Genomic DNA, 20414 nt, shown 5'->3' on the forward strand with positions numbered 1-20414 from the left:
AGGGATGCATTGAATGGGATTGGACGACATCCTATTTCGTGGCCGTTTACCAGCGTCACAATTGCTGTCTTATCTCATCTGCTGGGTAATCAACTATTGATCAGCGTATCTATTAATCGTGTTGAGGTACTCTTTACAGACGATCATTTATATTTTTTTTTCCACGTGTCTACACTCTTTTCATGGCTTGCTGAGGCAGGTTGATTGAGACAGCGGAAATAACGAACTAAATTAGAATAAGTTTTATGCAATGTTTATGAACTCTAACCTTGGTTTAAAAAAAAAAAAGATGACCCTACAAAAGTCGCAAGACTCAGCCGTAAGCTATTATCAATAAATATATTAATTTTGAAGTATACTGGGCAAGATGTCGTCATTTATAGAGGGCATCTTATTTGCATAACACCTTCATAATTTATAGTAAAAGTTGCAACACAATATTGCATGGGATACATAGTGAATGACTGACTCTCGCAATACCTTAAAGTTGCTTTATGCGCATCATGCTAATTTCATCCTACTTAATACATATTTAACGCCCTTTTAGAACGAACGCACTCAAAAACGCGTAAAGCAACCGCTTAAGGGATGCTGCAAGAAGTATGGTTATTAGAAACGCAATGAATACAACAGCTGCACAGCAAACCGTATCTATTTAGCGCTGACCTACAAACGCTATTGCAAAACTGGAAAGAAAAAGAAACCCTTTGAACAGTTCGTCTCGCAACAATGTGGCGTTTTCGGTGGTTTAATTTTACTTTCATCTGCTATTGCGCCATCACCCGGTGAGAAACCTTCCGTGCACCGACTCTTCACTGCTCCCTGAGGCGCGTGCGGGCATTGATGTACGATCCGGCAGGCTTCCGCCAAGCGAGATTGACTACAGAAAGCATTGTTTTTTGGGACAGTTTTTCACTTACCGCCCGGCCCGACCAGCTAACCAAACCCTCCCGAAAATGTCGATCGATTGCTGTGGCATTCGCGTGCTTCAGCGATCGTGAACGCGTAACGCTCTCAGTATCCACCGGAATGCCCAGCCGGGTCGGTGGCATGCGCACCACCAGTACGAGCCGCAGCGTAGTGTCTCACCCGAGACACCTTACGCAAAGCTCATTAATTACCTTTTCGTATCTCTTGTTTACCACAGTTTTCTAAACCACACCGTCCACAGCCGCCAGACAGACAGGCGATCGAGAGACAAACAAAATGCAACCGAAGGGAATTAGTAGAAATGCAACCGCAAAGGGTCGTAGGGAGTGTTTGGTGAATGAACGAAGAAAAAAAGTGAGAACACCGCGCCATATCGCATGTGTAAATGGGTGGAAATTAATTTCGCGTACCGTGTGGCACAATGCGCGCTTGTTTGTCGTTGGAAGCTGTGCGTTGTGAGTTGCGGCTAGAGTCACGGACACCGCTGCACAGCCTTTGCAAGGTCGTAGGTAAATGTATTCAGCCCTTGTCTGTTGCGTTCCGATGTCGCTGCAAGATGAATGGAATTCTTTCCTAGATAGACGTGATTTTAATGAATTTATAGCACTTTTGAAGGGCTTATGTAAACAAATGCCTCATTATTTTATTATTCAAAACTACATATCAAGCAGTTAAATTCATCGTTAGGTACGAAAGAATGTAGCTGATGTAATTCCAATTGCACAAAATAAATGTTATCCTAATAGATCGCAACCAATGGGTGTCATTTTCCCTAAATCTTGTAATGGAGAGGCAAAATGCTTTTTAGGTATACCATAATCCTTATAAAAAAATCTTACAACACTCATTATCCATTCTCGCTCGACTCTAAATTTAGGCAAATCATCAGTACATGAAGTATATTGTAAAGTTCCACCAAGATTGATGAGTGTGAGCTTGCCTGTCACTATCGATTTTAATAATTCGAATGAGTTTTTTATGGGATTTTACAATAAAAGTCTACCATGAAACAATCATAAATGTAACATTAGACGTGCAGCAAATATTTTTGGGAGCTTCTAGATAGGAATATTAAGTTTTTTTTGTAATAGCGCACATACGTTAATAAAGTTTTAGCTTAGACAAAATAGGCGTGCAGTCATTTCCTAACTACACAAACATCTTCTATTCGTTGAACTCTGTTTAGCGATGATCCCAAACGGTCACGTAACGAGCAACGTTTGCCAATCTTCCCCTGATCGCATATCGTTATGCGTTATATCTGCATACATTGGCCCAGAGAAATGCTTCAGGTCCTAGATCATCATTCGGAGCACCTTTTCGGACGGAGTTGTGCCAAATTTTGGATGATTCGTTTTTTTGTTTTGTTTTTGGAGGCGAAAAGTTGAGCATTGGATTTATGACAGTATCACACAAACAAAAAGTATTATTCCAGTAAACCGGTTTGTGTGCCCGTCAGTTCGTAGAGTTTTGAATGCAATCTTGTTTTTCCTTCTCTTTTTTTTTTGGCGAAATACATTTCGCAAAGATATGACGCGAACCGTTCAGGTCGCTTGATCGATCGATATCCTGCTCGTGATGCAGGCAAATTAGCAATGTATTGCAGCCATCCCAAGAAAATTGGTTGGTCCGCCGTTTAAAGTTCTAATAACTTTACCAATCCAGCAGCAGATCACGATCGAAAGAGATATGCGGCCTAATCAGCGGATCATAAACGTGGTGTGCTTTGCATGCAACCAAGTGGCGTGAAATTGTTATTACCACGAGATGTCCGCTCGCGTTGGTGCTTTGTTGGTGGTGATCGTGTGGCTGTGATCGACGACAGGTTGTTCATTACCAGCGCTAATGGAAAAAACAAAAACCATCCGATTCATTCTATTTCAGCCTGCCCTAAGTTGGGGTTTAGCTGCTTGCTAGCTGCGGGCAAAAAGTCTTTCGCAACAGATCCTTGGAAAATAATGTCGATAGATGGAGATGTGGTAATAAAATAAAATATTTTCCTCCCTCACCCATCACATCCCAACAGCACGCCCGTCAGCAGCAAGAAATCATGAGGAACCAATAGCTTGTCCGTAATGGCAAGAAATGCAACAAGAGATCACTTGCAGGCAGAGGTCTTACATGCAACTCCACCCTCGTGTTGGTACGAAACGAGCTGAAATGTCTTGCAGTCATCCTTCCACGCAAACCGGGAGATCACGTGGATCGAGCCGTGCCGTGTGTTGTGTTTTGTTTCCACTGTCCGACCTACTGTTGGTGTCGGTCTACTGGTGAATCGAGGGCAAATCATCGGTGCGCTGACTAGTTGAACTTTGCAACGTCGCACCATTTGAAACAGCATGCATCGAATGCACTTTCGTCACTCCCGGGTGCGGGTCAGTCTGGGTTGTTGAACTGTGGCTGGTTGTTGGTTGGATGCCGACTGTGTTTGCACGAGGCCAACTGAATCATAACGATATCATTCGAGGGTTTGTTTGTTTGCAGACGCTTGATGCGTGAAGTGATATTTAGCATAACCTTCCGAACAAGGGGACCTTGAACAATATGGCTTGTTCGAGGCAGTTCGGTTGACTACGGCATGCAGATGGACGACATTTAAGTGTTGTTTTCAAGGAAGGAAAGAGATTTAGAAATGGATGCATCTAAAAATACAGCAATAATGTAGCTCTACGTTTTGAATAATTTTAAATACATTTCCGTGAAAACTTTATACAACAAATATGTACATGAATGTCGATATCATAATGGGACACGGATGATAACACCATCCAAGTACATAAAATTAAGGAGGAAAATGCCAAAAACAAAAATAAAATAACAAATAGAACAACATCTCCTTCCTTTATTACAGTTAAGGTTTGAAATATTAAGTAAAATAACAAATGTGAAGTATACCAATATTCTATAATATTATATTTTCTTATATTATGCCCGGGATGAGGCAATTCGCAAGGAGGAAATGCCTTGTAAAATTAAAAAAAGATTTGTATAAACTCAACACTTTGTTGATAATACGGCAAACGCCGTCATCATGGAAGAAATAAAATATATTTTCTTATATTTTAATATTCTTCCTATAAAATAAACCAAACACCAAAAACGTTGCCAAACACATCTGCAATTGCCAAGGTTTCCCGACCGTTCAATATTGTTTTCCCAGAAAATTTTGACATATTTTGAAGGCAAAACTACTTCGTGAACGCACTGTAACCTTCCAAAAGCTGATAGAGTCGTACGCTAAATAAATAGCTCACCTGCCTTACTAAGGTTTTGTTGACGCGTTTAGCCGACAGACACGCACACCATGTGGATAGCATTGAGCGGGGCAGCAGCAAAATAAAAAAAGAAACATCAACAAACAAACTAGAGAATTGAATTAGAAATCTAATTTACACTTCCGCAGCTCGGACTAGTCTAGTCTAGACGGGACGCAAAACAGTGAGCGGAATGTGAGAAATAAATAAACCCCACAAAACAGCTACAAATCAATCGCAACGAAACCTGTTTATCAATCTGTTCGAAAAAAAAAACATGCCAACCTTTGTTAATCAATTCGGTGCATAGTGGAAGCTTATCTTCGTTCTGTTTGTCAGGCTGCAGGAATCGTTAATCCGATCTGGCTGGTGTTGGAGGTTAAAGTTTCCCCTGTCAACTAGTCAATCGTTCGCTAGACAGACCCGAAAATAGAAAATTGGAACAAAGTAACAGTCGTGGACATGCGTTTGGTCTTACGCAACTCGGATGGGCGAGACGAGAGGGACGGTTTCACACATCTAAACAGACAGGTTTGGTGTTGGAATGCACTCGGCAAGAAGGTTTTGTGCTGGTACCTGCAAATGTGCAAGAAATGCAACAATCTTCACGAAAAAGTACCACACAATCGCTAGAAACTAGGTACAATCTTCCCGATGAGCTCGTCCATGGAATCCGTGGTGAGTTCAGCGAAAGTGAAACCCGCTGGTCAGCTGATGAACAGTCGCAATGCAAACCAACCCATGTTTGGTTGAACTTCACGCCCAAACGACCGTTCCGTGTCGTGTAGGGAAAAGCGCATTCCGGTTCGACCACAAAAGGGTTGACACACGATAGCCTGAGAGTTGGGATTTTCTGCGATTTACCCTCCGTAACACTCACACACACACACGCGCCTGTGCAGACGACCTCACCTCACACAAATGTGGGCCTGCGTGGACCGGGTCGCGACCTTCAAAAACTGGCATATCGCCTTCTAGCAACCGGTATATGGGGAGGGTCACTCCTTATATAATGGCCACAGGTCTCTCTCTCTCTCTCATGCACACACACACATGCATACATACTGACCGACGGTTTTGTTCATCCCCGCATATCCCCGGATGCTAGCACCAAGTCGAAGATGAAGAAGAGTGACCTCTTTTAGCGTGACTGTACGACGTTATCCTCGACACGGTACGGTGGGTTTTGGTGGCGTTGTACAATGACAACCAAACCACGAAAGGGAAGTTCGGCGTCCAAGTCCACCCTAGTCAACCCCGGTGGAATGGGGGAGACGCAGTAAATGTAGCAGTACGCCTAAGAAGCGGGTGCCCGGTTGGCGTTGTTCGTTTTCGGGGGGATCGCTCTACTATTATCACCACGCGTCAAAGCTGACCCGACTGCCCTACCACCGCACCGGGAGGCTACCGCCGTCACACTCTGACATACTGTGCGTACCGCCCCAGCGCGGTCGTCTGCATGCTGATTAACTGCAGGCCAAATGGCACTGAGCGCCCGAGCCTGGCGGGTTGGGATTTTGCCGGTTCGTCGCTTATGCCACTGTTGCGGTCTTTTGTCTGTTTCGCTCGAATCCGTCTCGCTTTAGCGGCGCGAAAATCGGTCGCTCCATTCGCGTTCGTTGATATTAGCGTCTTTTTGGTGTTTGTGTGTGTATGTGTGTGTGTGTGTGCTTGGTCGAAAGAGGTTGGTAGGGGAAGGAAGACTCTTCGCACCCACCGTTAAAGACAACGGTCGTGGAGACGATGGTAGTGGGTTGTAGTTTGCCTGGGTGATCGGCACGGTGGTCGCTGCAGTATAGCTCATCCAGTTTTCAGACTTTTTTTTTGGCTCCGCCATCCGCTCGTTGGTACAACGATTAGGTTTTAGAGCCGCTGAAGCATCTCTCCGGCGTTTGGGTTCGCCCAGTCGCGATCAGTTCGATTCGGACACGCGCACGGAACGGTGTGGCAGGACTCGACAGTACCTGCTGCTACTTTGGCTACGCCTGACGCGATTCACGGGTGGTAATAATTTTTTTTGGGAGATTTTCGTTGTTGTTTTGCTATTTAAATTTTCGATCGTTCTCGAGGGTTTGGAAAAATTGGCCGTTGCAGTGCGAGTGCTAGATAAGGAGGATAGGGTTTATTCTAAACCGCTTTAAAGTGTGCCTTATCATGCAGTTTGCATAAAATATTAGTGAATAAATTAAACATTAATTTCCTCAATTCATTCCGTTTTCGCAGATTTTCTCACTAGCGAGAAAGAATCAATATAATCAACCGTGCTGCTCTGTCCACAACCATTGAAAAGAGCACCCAAAGTGAAGAGTGCGAAAGCAGGCACAGAAGGTTAAGATAAAAGCCGTAAGTGCAGGTGAACAGTGGTGAGTTCGGTACCGTACGTCAGCAAACCAGCTTCAGCCAAAATGAATCCAGACGTGCAGATAAGTGAATCCAGCAACGGCATCCTGGACCGTGTGATGAAGTTTTTCGTTGATAATCAAGGTGCGTTAGTGTGTGGTTGTTTTTTTGTTTAAATGTATTATTTAGTTAAAAAGTGCATTATGGATCGAAATCGTAACGGTGCGTTTGTGTTTTACGTTGTTTCCATTGTAGATGAGCGCACGAAGGAGTGGTTCCTGTCCGGATCGATCACCCCCCTGATCATGATCCTCGTGACGTACCTGTACTTCTGCCTGTACGCTGGCCCGCGCTATATGGCGAAGCGAAAGCCCTTCAAGCTGGAGAGTGTGCTGATTGCGTACAATGCGGTCCAGGTGCTGCTCAGCATCGTGTTAGTGTATGAAGTGAGTGAATAGCTGCAATTTCTATTGTTTTTTAATCAAGTCGCTTTCCCGGAGTGTGTGAATTCAGAACATTATGGAAAAGGGAAAATGTCACTAACAGTACCATCTTAAGCTTTTGTTAAAAGCAGCCCAAAACAAACAACAAAATTCCTCCCTAATGATACTGTTTGGTGAATGTTTAGCTCTTTCCATTCGTCAGATTTAATTCTCCCTCCATGTTGGCTTTAGTGGTTCGTGCTTATATAATCGAAATGGAGTGTCGAAACACTGACCAATCTCTTTGATACGTTTCACCACAGCCACGCCAGTGGCGTGGCGTCACCAATGCCTTCAGCTTACAATTTCTAGTCAAAAATTACCAGCGACCTCGTCTCGTCTAATTCCAACACGTTGTTCCCTGCCAACGGTTAACCGTACCCAGCATTAGTAGCGCGATGACGCTTAAGTGTTTCCACTAAAACGAAACTAAATCGAATGGGTTTAGCAAGTGTGGCATAAATTTTGCACCGTCGGGTAACATGTCGACCAGGAAGTTAACATTCGGTTGTTTCGATCGGTGATGTATGCTAAACGTTCGTCCTTGCGATGAAGTTTTGGTGTATCTTCTGGGAAGAGAATAAGGAAGCAACGGCGATAGGTGAACTTAAACCGGACAAAGTCAAAGGAGTTTATGTAAATGAATGCTGATATTTGTTTTAACTTTGGTTGACCTGTTCGGCACGCAAAATGTGACACGCAGTGCGGATGGAAAACAATTCCATGTTCGATGATAAGAATCTTCTGTTCTTCTGCTTTGATTAAAAAAACAATTTTCTCCTGTTTCTTGCTTTAATGATATGACAGTCAAATGAATTTATTTCAACAGAATAACTTTAGTCGTAGCACGAAGGATGTGAGACAACATGGACAACCAGTATACCAACTGGAAGAAAAGGTTCAGATGTTGGTTTTTGGCGTTTTTTAAAGAATTTTCAAAAGCGTTTGACAGTTTTATTCTAATTTTATTTAACGAATTTGCTTTTCAATTTACACCCGTTGTTGAAGCATTTAGACCACTTTTCCTATACATACACAATCGTTGAGTTCTAGACTCTTTTTAATTAAGTCCTATAATGGGTTTTCCAACAATAACATTTATCGTGTCAGTAGATTTCATTTTGCTTGAATTTCGTGCCTTAAATGTTTCTGTTTTTTTTTTCAGGGTATTGAAGGCGGTTGGAGGAAACATTACAATTACTCCTGCCAACCCGTGGACTACAGCCGAAACCCGGTAGCAATGAGGGTATGTACCGCTGTTGGAACAACATTTTCCGACCGCATCGCAACTACTTCTTTAAGAAGCACCTGCATCCAGCCTGTAACCGTGTTCCGCCTGTCGCTTTCTCCCATCTTCCAGATGGCTCGTGCCGTTTGGATGTACTACATGTGCAAGGTCGTGGAGCTGCTCGACACGGTGTTCTTCGTACTGCGGAAGAAACAGAACCAGGTTTCGTTCCTGCACGTCTACCACCACACCCTGATGCCAGTCTGTGGCTTCATTGGCGTCAAGTACTTTGCCGGTAAGTGTCGTTCCGCGGAAATGGGTCGTGCAATTCGATGCGTAAACATCCCGTACTGGGCGTGCGTACGGCCCACAGTGCACAAGGTCACCAAGGAAGCGGTCAGTGTCAATCCTTGCCTTCCCAAGCTCAACCGGCTGGGTAGCATTTTTCACGTCATGGTGTGAAAAACAAATAGCCGGTGACCGGTAGCAGTACAACCGCTGGCAAATTGTGACCAATGTGAGATGTACCTTAGAAATTCCAAACACAAACACCAAGCGCTAGGATGGTGGCCTTCTTTCGGTGACCAGCTGGTCGACACTGGCAATCTTTGATGGTCAACATTGTGTTATCGCGCTAATTATTGTCTCCTCTGCTTGGCGATCCGCTTGGATGCGTTGACACTTTGTGTGAATGAAGTTAGTCAAAAATGCGTTCTCGTGCTTTTTCGAAGGCCGCCACCAGCATGAGCGAATGTAGAGTTTGGGAGATTTGAATGCCAAAGCGGCTGTTTAGACATTCATCCTTCACTCCACATGAGAATGAAATCCAATACCACAAATAAGAAGTAAACTCACATCGTGCCAACGCAATCGTACCAGATCACAACACATTGCAATGCCTATCGGAAACCATCCCACAATGTTGAGGGATGAATAAAAGATTTGGCATCTACAACAACAGATGAAAAAAAAAATCAATAATTAGCTACCGATGCAGGGATTTAATGCCACGGTTAGCTCACCACTTTCATGCCACAGTGCCAACCAGTGAGTACAATTTAATTCAGTTTATTATCATCGCGGCTGCCGAAGCGACGTAACGCATTGGATCATTATTTTTGGCTTCCACCAGTGTTTGGTTTCGTCACCCGGTATCACAAAATGGGGTCTCCCAAGTGACTTGTTTGTAAGGCAGGTGCATTTTCATTGTCTTCGTTTTGGACGCAGTGTTTAATTTTTGCTTTGCAGATAGGAAGGTGTTTTCGAGCGACGAAAACCTTCGCATTGGGTAAGCACTGACACCGTTCTTGCCCAACACGATCAGCGCCAAGTGCAAGTCAGTGAGGTTTCCTGAGGGCACCCAAAGTTACACTGTGTCACAAAAAATCACTTCACTAATTTTCAAATATATTTATGATTCAACATTATAATTATCTGGTAAAGGTTTTTAAATTACGATTTTGTTGTTCAATCGTGATTTACACTAAGGAGCTTGTTCGTTTGATTCCTTATCAAAAGTATGACAAAAAATTTCATTCTATGTGCACGAAAGAGTCATCAATGGGTAACGAGGGCCCCTAGAAACATTTTTATTTTAATTGTCAATTTGCTTACCTTTAACTATTTCAATTTTTTGTTCATAAACACATCGGTTAAAATAACAAAAAAATTAAATAATATGAACAAAGAGAGCTAGAGAAAGACACATATTTGATCTACAATTTGACAGATGTGACTGTATTTACGAAAATTCATTGCAATTCCAAATTTCAACCGTCTAATTTAATAGAATTTGTTTTGGAATGTGTGCATTTGCAACACCTTGTTAATAACAATAGTTTAATACTTTCTAATATTTTCACCAAAATATTACCATTGGCGAGTGAAAGATATTCAACAGAAGAATCATAATATCAGTAGCTGATTCATTAATCAACCCTTAATATGCTTCCACTCTTTCATCATACATTTGTGCCCCGGGAGAGCGTTGCGACAAATATGCGGTTCTGTTACATAAAAATAAACCCTTGTTCAATAAGCTTTCTTGCCGTTTCGGTATCGCATTGGCCAATAAAGGCAAATCATTCAATAATCTCATCACAGCTGACAGGATCAGCATCAGTTGCTCAACCGGTGAACTCCAACTAAAAGCTGACGCTAGTTAAATCTTCGCAACGCAACGCAAGCGTCGCTTGCAAATCTGCGCGCTTACGTTAGACCGACGAACAAAACCACGGAATAAAATGCTCCGAACGACCTTCCAAGCCTTGTCGGACGGTTTCGTGCGATAGGTGATTAGGTGGGTTTTAACCGAGCGGATGAATGATCAGGCAAGGCAACGGACGCCAATCGAACGTCATCAAGCCGCTGGTGGATATAAAACAAAACGCGCAGTTGTGACCCCACCATTTGTTTATGCGACTGTGGAACGACGAATCTGACTGACTGTGGCATGAGGTGCCGACTAATCCAATAAACGGAATTGTATGTTTTATTTCGCCCTTTTAAACATATTATTTACGTTCAGAACTATCGAGACTTCCAGTTTGTTTTTCGAAAGGAAAATTGTGAGCAGTCGTTTACGCGTGCTGTAAACACATCCGACACAACTGACACGCGGCGCAAAGTGAAGCGAGTTAGAAACAAAATAAATTACGAAAAATCGCACCAAACGTTAAGGCCGCTTCCCGGAAGTAATGAAGAAGCGACGCGTCGCCTCAACATTTGGCCATTAATTTGCTCGAAAGTTCTGGATTAAATGTGTCTTCTGCCGTCTTCTTTTCGCAGGGGGTCACGGTACGCTGTTGGGCGTCATCAACTCGTTCATCCATGTCTGCATGTATGCGTACTACATGCTGGCCGCAATGGGCCCAAAGGTAATTTTTCACTGCTATAAACAGGTTATGAAAGTGTCCATGTACACTATTGAAACAACTCTGCTTTCTCCCATTAGGTTCAAAAGTATTTGTGGTGGAAACGTTATCTGACCGTAATGCAGATCGTAAGTAGTCAAAAGTTCTTGTCCAGAAGAGCTCGTTTCGAGTGTTTATTTGAACACCTTCGAAGGGGATTTCTGATAACCGTAACCGGATATTGGCCCCGGTCAGACTTTCACCCCGAATCGATGAACACTCAAAACGAGTTCTTGGCGACGCCAGTTTTGCGCCTTCGATGTCATTAACGCCCGGCTACCGCTAATGCAACATTTCCCAATTCTTGCCACTCCCATTTCGCCATGCAGATTCAGTTCATAATCGTGTTCTTCCACACCGTGCAAGTGCAGTTCCAGCCGAACTGTGCCTACCCAAAATCAATTGCCGCCCTGCTCACACTGAACGCCGGCCTGTTCATCTACATGTTCAGCTCGTTCTACGTACACTCGTACATCCGCAAATCGAATGCGGCGGCGGCGGCGAAGCGCACCGCAAAGGCCGGCGAGGAAAACAACAACCAGTTGGAGTGCAAACCAAAGGACACCGTGGAGGTGAACAGGCGGCCTGCGGTGGAGGTGACGGGCGAGTTCAAGAAGAACCTGTAGGTTAGCTTTATACGTAAAAATAGTCTCTCATCCTCCCGCGCAAGCGCGCGCGCGCGCTCGAGGATAACTCGCCTGCTGCGCTGTTCGGTGGGCTGGTTGTGTTGCAAGGTGACTCGTGGGAGGGGGAGAAGCTCGGGACGTGAACGTAACAGAGAACAGCTGCAGTCGTGGGTACATGGAAGGGATCCAAAGAATGATCGGGAGAAAAGGATGCAAATGGCTAGCTCAAAGTCAGAACACGACATTGTTCCCACCACGGCCCTAATTCTACAAGCTCCAGAAAGCTCACGGGAGTTTGCAAGAGTGTAGGACAAAAAAAGAGGAAGACAATCTGTAGCTTACCACCCGGGACGCATATCTATTAAGGAAGTCAATACAGAAACAGCACCATCAAACCACATTGAACTCCATCACGGTCCATGCCTTTCATGATCTCAGCAAGATCTTGATGTGTACCCTGCGACGGACTGGCCGGATAACGCGGGCCGAACGTATGGCAGGTGGGCAGCTTGAAGCGTCCGTTGTGGTCGCACCTCCATTGTTGCGTTGCAGAGTGTGCAGAGGGTACTATGTAGTAGTGTCGGTCGTATCGAAGCCTCCGTTCAAAGCGAAGTTTAGTCCTTCTGGGAGCAGTGTATTGTTTTTGTATACTATGTTTAGCTAAAACCGACGCGCGCGATGTACATTATTATTTTTTTTTGTGCTAGATTATTTAATTTAAACACGGAAATGAGAAACGGTACGAAACGGTGTGTTTCTTGTTCTTTTTTGGTTAATTTGCAAGCCGCATCCGAAATGTGTTTCATTATAAATAGTTTGTAAAATCTTGAAATGTTCCACCGTATGATACAACAGACTTTATTTTTATGTTGAAATAATTTAATCTTCTACTACAATTTCAATTCCGCCGTACAATGACTGGTTAGCTGTGCAGGCAGGTTGACCGGATCACTGTAGACCGATAATGAAACGCCCATTACATTTGAGTTGTAAAAATAATTAATTGTGTACAAATACTCTGTTTCTTTAACTGTATTTTTAGCCAATGGCATAAACTATGTTAAAGGTTAAATGATTGGGTATTTTAAAACATTCTCCTCAGTTTTTTGTACAATGTTGAAATTCTTTACTACGGAAAGTTTTAAAAGTCAACAATTAAACGGTTTAAAAATTAAACCGAAACCGGTATGAACATTTTTTTGCTTACTTTAAATAATTTCAGATATGTTGCAATTAAACCTTATTTATAGCTCGTTAGCACGGTTACAGTGGCATGAGCAAAATGATAACGAACACAAATGGATTGACGCGCAAAAATAAAGTCAGCCTAGAAGTATGCAATGCGCAGTGCATGAAATATCGATGCAGGGTTACTAAGCAGTGCGCGAATGTTTTTGCACAAGAATTTTTACTGTTTTGAATGAAAAACGGCTTGTACTGAAATTACAAATGTAAATTATTCTATCTGGTACTGTTTAATCAATAATGTTTAAATCATCTTCATAAGAATCGATTTTAATAAAATGCAGCTCGAAATTTTTGATTATTTTTTACAATTTGAAAAGTTTAAAGTACTCGATCAATTCCAATCTCGATAATAACTCTTATTCAAAGTTTTGCAACCCCACAAAAACAAACAAATAAGTCACACTTTATTGAACCGTAGAACCTTTGTTGCGATAATGCACAGTAATCGTTCGTTATGGAGTTATTGCAAGTTTGTGTGCCATTTCTAAGCACAACCATGCTCCACACAGCTTATGTTACGAAACTTGAAACACAATTTGACGTCAATGGAAACAAAAACGAAACACACACTCACGTGCCGAAGGTCTTTACAAGGTTCTTTCCAATTATTGCGTGGAGCTTGTAAGGCAATGGTTGAAGTAAGAACAAAACTCAACTACAATGCCCTCTAGATCCAGCTAGCATCAACCTGAATCCTTGATGAATCCTTTTGTTTTCCAAGAAACAGCGGATGAAGTTTAGGAAAACATACGTTTTTTTTCCAGTATAAACTTATGTTTCATGTGCTAGTGCTTTGTTTTAGCGGCACAAAGCAGTATGTAAGGTACGGCGCTATGCGGTGCCATGTGCCCTCGGAGTGGTGACTACAACGTTTGGCGAACGCTGCACAGATGCACCGTAACTGCTAAAAACTGCCCACTTTGATGTAACGTAGTAGTTGCAGAACGGTGTGTGCTTGTTTCTCTTCTTCTGTCTATACAGCGCGAACAATTCCCGTCCCGGAGATATGCTTTCGGGAAAGAAGCTGCACCATGCCACTAGTTTGAAAGTTTGCGGTTTAAGCATGACTTTGTCTTCTGCTAAAATTCGCATGGCTTCCACCGTCCAGTATACGCCCGTGCCACTAATTTCTGCAGGTAGCGTTGGTGTGTTTGCCAGCAGGTGGGCTTCGTCCCCCGCTGCATTATTTGCACACAACTGGCAATGCAATCCGGTGGTAAACTCCCAACGCATGCTTCAATAAGCAGCAGCAACCGGAGCAAATTGTGTTTCTTGGTACGAGTCGTTGTACTTACCGCAAGGCTGTGGTAGAAGAACACACCGCTGACGGTCAGGATGGTGAACAGGATGAACAGGACCAACGCTGACACTTGGGAAATTCGCAGCAAATTCAGCGCACCGGAAATGAGAATTGCCGCAGCGTGACAGCAAATAATCGGTACCACCAACCGATCGATCACATCCCATGGTACCAGCTTCGATTTCTCGTTGCCACTTTTTTTCCATCCGCAGATGGACAGACGCTGAAATCAGGGGTGGAACAGATGGGAATGAAGCGTAAGTAGGACATAAAAACTGTAAACCAAACAGAGTTCATACGCGTAGTAAGTGATTGAACGCTATTGATAGCAGGTTAATGCTTTGAATTCAACTTGCTACGTAATATAGTGTACGTTAGTAATAGTTATTTACACTGTTTTTATGACCTAAACAACCTTTAACCTAGTCACTATGAACTTGAAGAACTGCATTTTTGTAAACTTGAAGCAACAACTTTAATGTTATATTGCACCAGTTATCGTGGTGTGGTTCCTATTATGGTAGTATCGTGAACCAATAGTAGTACTGTATTACGTTAATCACTTTATCACTAAAATTTTTTCCCCTTAGTAATGAAGCACTCATTTTGTTCTCATTTTGTTCCCGTACGACCTGTCTGTACTTTTTTCCGAACTTTGGAGGTCAATTTGTATATGCAAATGCTACTACGATCATCATAGGAACATGTCTGATTTTGTCTGTTTGTCTGTTTCTATAGTGACACTATGACCAGAATAAAAAAAAAAGATAAAGTTACACTCAAAGACTGGATGTTTGCAAAAATCAACAATTTTCAACATTTAAAAAAAAAGTTTTTTCGTGAATACTTCTTGTCCTCAATGATATTTCTGTCATTTGAAGCCTTAAAAAAATGGCTTTTCTTATGAAATCCTAAGTAATGTCTGCATAATGTTGCAAGTTCGCGTATTTCATGCGTAACTTTCGAAATTAAGAGTTTTATGAGTTTATTTAAGGTCGAATTACTTGTAAATATCCTCCCTATGTGGGCAAATTAATCAATATTTGGTCCTTTTCTTTAAGAATATGTAGAGGTTCCTTATACAAATAAATCAACGGAGGAATAATGTCAGCATACGCTGATCTACACCTAACTAACCCTAGTGTACCATCGATCCATTGTATGTTTTGGTAAACATTTTGGGATGAAAGATATTCAATATTGAACTTTATTAAATACAGAATCTCTGAAAATCCCGATGTGGTAAATTTGATGTATAGCAAGTCTGTATAAGAAGTGTATAAAAGAACCCTTCTAATTTTTTCGCAAAATATTATTAAAAAGAAGCTGATAAATCACTTGATCAAGCTTCTGAAACAAAATGTTCCGCTTAACAAAAAAATCTTCCATTTTTTGTATAAAAAACATGAGATGGAAAAATTTTTAACAAACGGAAAATTTTATTTGAGTAGCATAATTAAAAGTCTTTTATACACGAGAAAATATGACAGCTTGCGCCAGAATATGTACTTTATTGCCATGTATCTCGCATTTAAACAAAGCGTAATCATTATTAATTTTAAATTGGGAACACTTAGCAAGGAAGTGTTATGGGCGTATCTAGCCGAAAAAAAAACTATGCACAAAAAATGGTTTCTATTATTGTTAAAGTCAAACGTTCTGGTTACCAAAAACAGGGCCCAACAAGTTAAATACACAAGCAATAAATCATTTTTTCTTTTATGATACACCTTACCTTATTCGTTAAGTTGGGCTGCATGGCTGCACACGTCTTTTATGTATTGAACGTCAAGGCCACTTAAAAACAAATTCACCTGAAACTATGCCAAATGTTAATGTTTTACTTCAAAAACTATCTCGTACATATAATATATCTTGGTTTGCTTTCCTTTACAAAGGATGTTCTCTTTTTTCTGCATCTTTTATTTATTTCACTTCGTAATAAGTTTATTGTAACGACACAACCGGCTTCCGGTTTTCCCTGTCCACACAAAAACCTACGCACAGCGCCACCGGTATGACACTCAATTAAAACTTTCCACCCGGAAGAAAGAAATGTTTTATTTCCCTGCAGCGCAAGGTGCTCCATTGACACCACACGTACACGCACGCCATTTCAGCGGAAAGTGCCACGGTTTCGGTACACGATTTGTCGATGCACACAACCGTAAGCCACCGCGTATGATGCCGTTCGGCGGCTTTCAATTCACAGGTTAAAGCCTGTCAGCGGTTAAAATATGGATGATGGAAATAGAAAATGGCCAACAATTTTCAGCGGGAGGAAAAGTGAAACGGAAAACGGCAAGTGCGCAAATTGTAAATTACTTTACTTGATTTTTTTTTTATTATTTCGTGTTCGTGCGTATATTCAACCGGGAGCTATATCATGCTGCGAAGTATGATCTTAAGCGAAGTATTACATATTAACGTGTGAATATGTTTCCACAGTACGTCAAAAACAGTTTTTTCATGTTTTAAAGAGGAAATTTCTAATTAACGGGAGGAAAGAAACAGAATGTAACAGTTTCACCCTGTGTTTTTACTGCACCGCTTCCAGTAAAAAGGATGTTCTATTCACACCTTTCCTTAACGGCACATACATGGTTCGATGCAAATTTTATGCACCGTCTTATGCTCGCATCGTTTGTGAACGATAAGCCAGTAGTTGCATAACACTTGTCCCTTTTTATACCATCACAGAGTAGCGATCTCTTCAGTGCTATTTAATAACGTCTATTTTGTTGCTCTGTTCTCGATCAAAAAATCTAACCTTCTGCCTCGGTCCAGCACAATTTTGCACTTACAATTTGTTCGATAAAGCAATAGCTCCTTCACACTTCACACTCACCTTCACTTTCGCAGATACAACACGCACTACCAAGCCGGACGAATGCCCAACCGGACTGCGGACCGGGGTTAGACTTTCGCGCATTTCGCATCTCGTGTGCGGTACGAAAATACTGTGCCCCTGTGAGCATCGTGATGCGTACCGCACTGGGGGCAGTAGGTGATCGTTTCCATCGCTATGACGTCCGTCTGGTTGGACCGTTGCAGTTTGTTGGCGTTTTGTTTGCGCTGTATGTCGTCCACAGAGTGCGCTTGCGCGCGATACAACTGTGCGCATCAGGCTGACGGTAGAGCGCCGAAGGTACGTTACGGAACGGCTCCAAAGAATCTCGAAACAGCTGACGCCGGATACGGGATGGCCAAATTTAGCGTCAAGTGTGCGTAAATTGTTTCCACAGCCATGACAGGCGGACCTTGCCTGTTAAAAGCAAGCGATGGGTTTTCCTTCCATTCGGAAAATTGACTGCTCGGGTCATATTTTCCGGACAGTGAAAATAAATGTGCCAACGGATCGGAAAGAAAATGGAGCGATGGATATGATTGAATTAAGCAGATGCATTCGGAGTAGATATTTGCCATTTTTAGATTTGGACGAAAATAATTCAATTGAAAATCCCATCTTTGTACACAGATCGACAAAGGCTGTTAATATAGCAAAAAAATAGGCATCGTGAATGTTAGTCCGTCACAATCAATCCAATGCTAATTATTGATAAAATAATTTATTATCTATTATTTAGTAACATTACAAGAAATCAATCAATCTAGAACACATTTTGCACAGTAATTTGATATGCCTTTTCTTGTTTTTACAACCACGGCAAAACAAAACACTTCATCCATGGACCGGGAAAGCAACGCCAAATCTTCGTAACGTTTTACGCAAATTCCTCGTTCGCATATGCTTGCGTAGAAGACACGGATCGCAAAAGGCAATAAGCACCAGTTAGCATCGTCCGTTAAATGGAGGTCAATGTTGATGGAAACCGGTGAATCACCGCCCTAGATAGCAACGAAACGACATCGAACCCATTATCATTTGCCGGAATGAAGCTGTTCTGGAATTTCTTTGCTTGCTGGTGTTCCAGGTAGTTTGGATGCGGAGAAATGTGCTATTTAATGGTGGCTAAGTAAGTGTTCCTTGGCAAACGAGTACATTTCATTGGAAGAGCGAGCGAACGTTGCGTGATGTAATGTTATAATGAACTGCTGTAATGTTAGCAGGTGAGGTAAATGACAAAGCTTAATTTAACTTTTGCTGGGAACCATTGTGTTTGATGGAGCGAATACTTGAATGTTGTTTTTACGAAGCGTGCACCGATTTAAGAAGTTTATTCTTTTAACCTGTTTAAAATCAACAGTCAAGTAGATATTTTTTTAATCGTGGAGTTCAATAAAATGTAACCGACACAGGTTTGCTAAAGATTTGTCTAAGTACAGCAACTATATCGACTATAAACTCTATGAAGCATCGCCGAATATTACCTGCCTTAGATTGTTACTAAAAGACGAAAGATGTTAATGTTTTATGAACTGTAAGTCGCATCTGGTATCGTACTAAATTATTGAGGTGCTATCGGACTAAAACATATTTCACCGAATTGTGGCTTATGATGCTGGCGTCTCGTTGCAGCTGAGGCTCTTACAATAGACCAATTCGTGCAATAACACCTGTTGCCATGTCTCATGGTCGCAGATTAGGGTGAAGAAGCAATGCAAACACCTGGGGTTAGGGAAGCATCTCCAATCTCATCTCGGATATCTGAAAATGTTGAACTTTGTACAGATATATTTAAGACAGCCAAACGCGTTAAAACACCATTTGCAAACTAGAAATTCTGATTCAGAATTATTACAACAGATCATCCTGCGGGCCATCTTCCTTAATGTTACCACACATCTCAAGTAAAGAAATATAAAAAAAAATCGGCGATAATTGGGGCGATTCGCAAGTCAGGAGAGGTTAAATAAATTAACAGGGAATCTACTTTCTACTTCAGGAAATCTACTACTGCCTTTAACTTAATCGAGCTTATTTTAAGTGTCCTGAAAAGCTCTTGAAGCAAAAATTTTAAAACTTCGAATTTTACTTTACCGATACTTAATCAACGTAAGAGCATTAATCATTTCCTAATGGAGTGTTAGTCTTCAGTAGAGTTTGTGCATTCGAACACAAAAGCTTTATCTTTAATGTTTCCAAGAATTTCAGTATAGATCCATAGATCGTTCTTGTAATTAAGCCAAATGTAATTTAATACTTTTCGTTGTAATGGAAAAAAAACAAACAGCGGTATCTATTAATAATGACGGTCCTCTTCCCAAATTTCACTAATTTAATATCTACTCTAGACAATGTAACTAACTGTTCTCTATTCCATACCTAATTAAGAGTCGAGAGCACTTCGAACGAATCCATGAGGACACCAAACACTTCACTGGCGGTTAATTGATGAAAGATTATAAGCGTCGGGACCATTCCAATAATTTACCAATTAAAACGATCTTCTATCGCCTTCTTGGCCATCGAATCTGTAGGTGTCTTTTACTTTCCCTTTGATTGTTCTTGATGAGCTGGTGGCTGGTAGTGGGGGGATCACCAAACACGAACGCCACCATCAGGACAACGTCATCGTATTGTGACGATAGATTGTTTATCCACCACAAGTGGTTGCTTCTTTCTTCCGAAAGAGTTCTTCACGACTTCTCAGCAAACAATCACCGGTCTTCCTTGGGCTTTCATCAGGTGTGTGCCCGTTTTTCGGACCTTCGTCACCAACTAATGAAAACCACTCGCATAAACACTTGGTGGTGCTTTCGGTGGCTATTACTGCCATGGTTGGTTTTCCAAGAGTAATCACGCACACGATGACGCACTCGCAACTCTGTGGCTGAGATTGCCATTTCAATGTCTCTGTCCCTTGCTACTGCCTGCCCCAAAATTGTTCCCCTAAAGCTCCGCTGGGGTTGACAACTGAACTGGCTCCTACTTCTCGGAACCAGGTGCGATAGGCAATGGCTTAAACAGATTTCACCAAATAAACGATTGCTCCAATCGGCCAATAGGGCTTCACTAATCTTAAGCCCAAAGGAATCCTACCAGCAGTGCGCTTTTCCCACGTTTGAGGCTGCTGCTGAATTCTTTTTCTAACAGCGTTGTCATTCGCAAAGGCGTATAAAGTTTTGGGACGTCGTGTGCCGACTGGGAACTTTGTCTAGTACGACGTTTTTATTCTCGAATTCCCCACCA

At 42.0% G+C, this 20414-nt stretch overlaps 2 protein-coding genes across 2 annotated transcripts in view; one reads left to right on the forward strand and one right to left on the reverse strand.

Annotated features, from left to right (window-relative positions):
• LOC128708878 (D-beta-hydroxybutyrate dehydrogenase, mitochondrial) overlaps positions 1-16079 on the reverse strand; it is a 40331-nt gene extending 24252 nt beyond the window's left edge. Inside the window, exons 1-2 of the mRNA XM_053803858.1 lie at positions 16056-16079; positions 14316-14543 (exon numbers count right to left, since the gene is read on the reverse strand). Coding sequence (XP_053659833.1) covers positions 14316-14543; positions 16056-16079 — 252 coding nt within the window. The remainder of the gene's footprint in view (positions 1-14315; positions 14544-16055) is intronic.
• LOC128708879 (elongation of very long chain fatty acids protein 7) lies at positions 6590-11772 on the forward strand. The gene is made up of 7 exons (XM_053803859.1): positions 6590-6668; positions 6780-6970; positions 8172-8252; positions 8367-8529; positions 11022-11110; positions 11188-11235; positions 11476-11772. The coding sequence occupies exons 1-7, from the start codon at positions 6590-6592 to the stop codon at positions 11770-11772; spliced, it is 948 nt and encodes a 315-aa protein (XP_053659834.1).
• Positions 16080-20414: the final 4335 nt, after the last annotated feature.

This window comes from Anopheles marshallii, chromosome 2 (assembly GCF_943734725.1).
Source record: "Anopheles marshallii chromosome 2, idAnoMarsDA_429_01, whole genome shotgun sequence".
Lineage (NCBI taxonomy): Eukaryota > Metazoa > Arthropoda > Insecta > Diptera > Culicidae > Anopheles > Anopheles marshallii.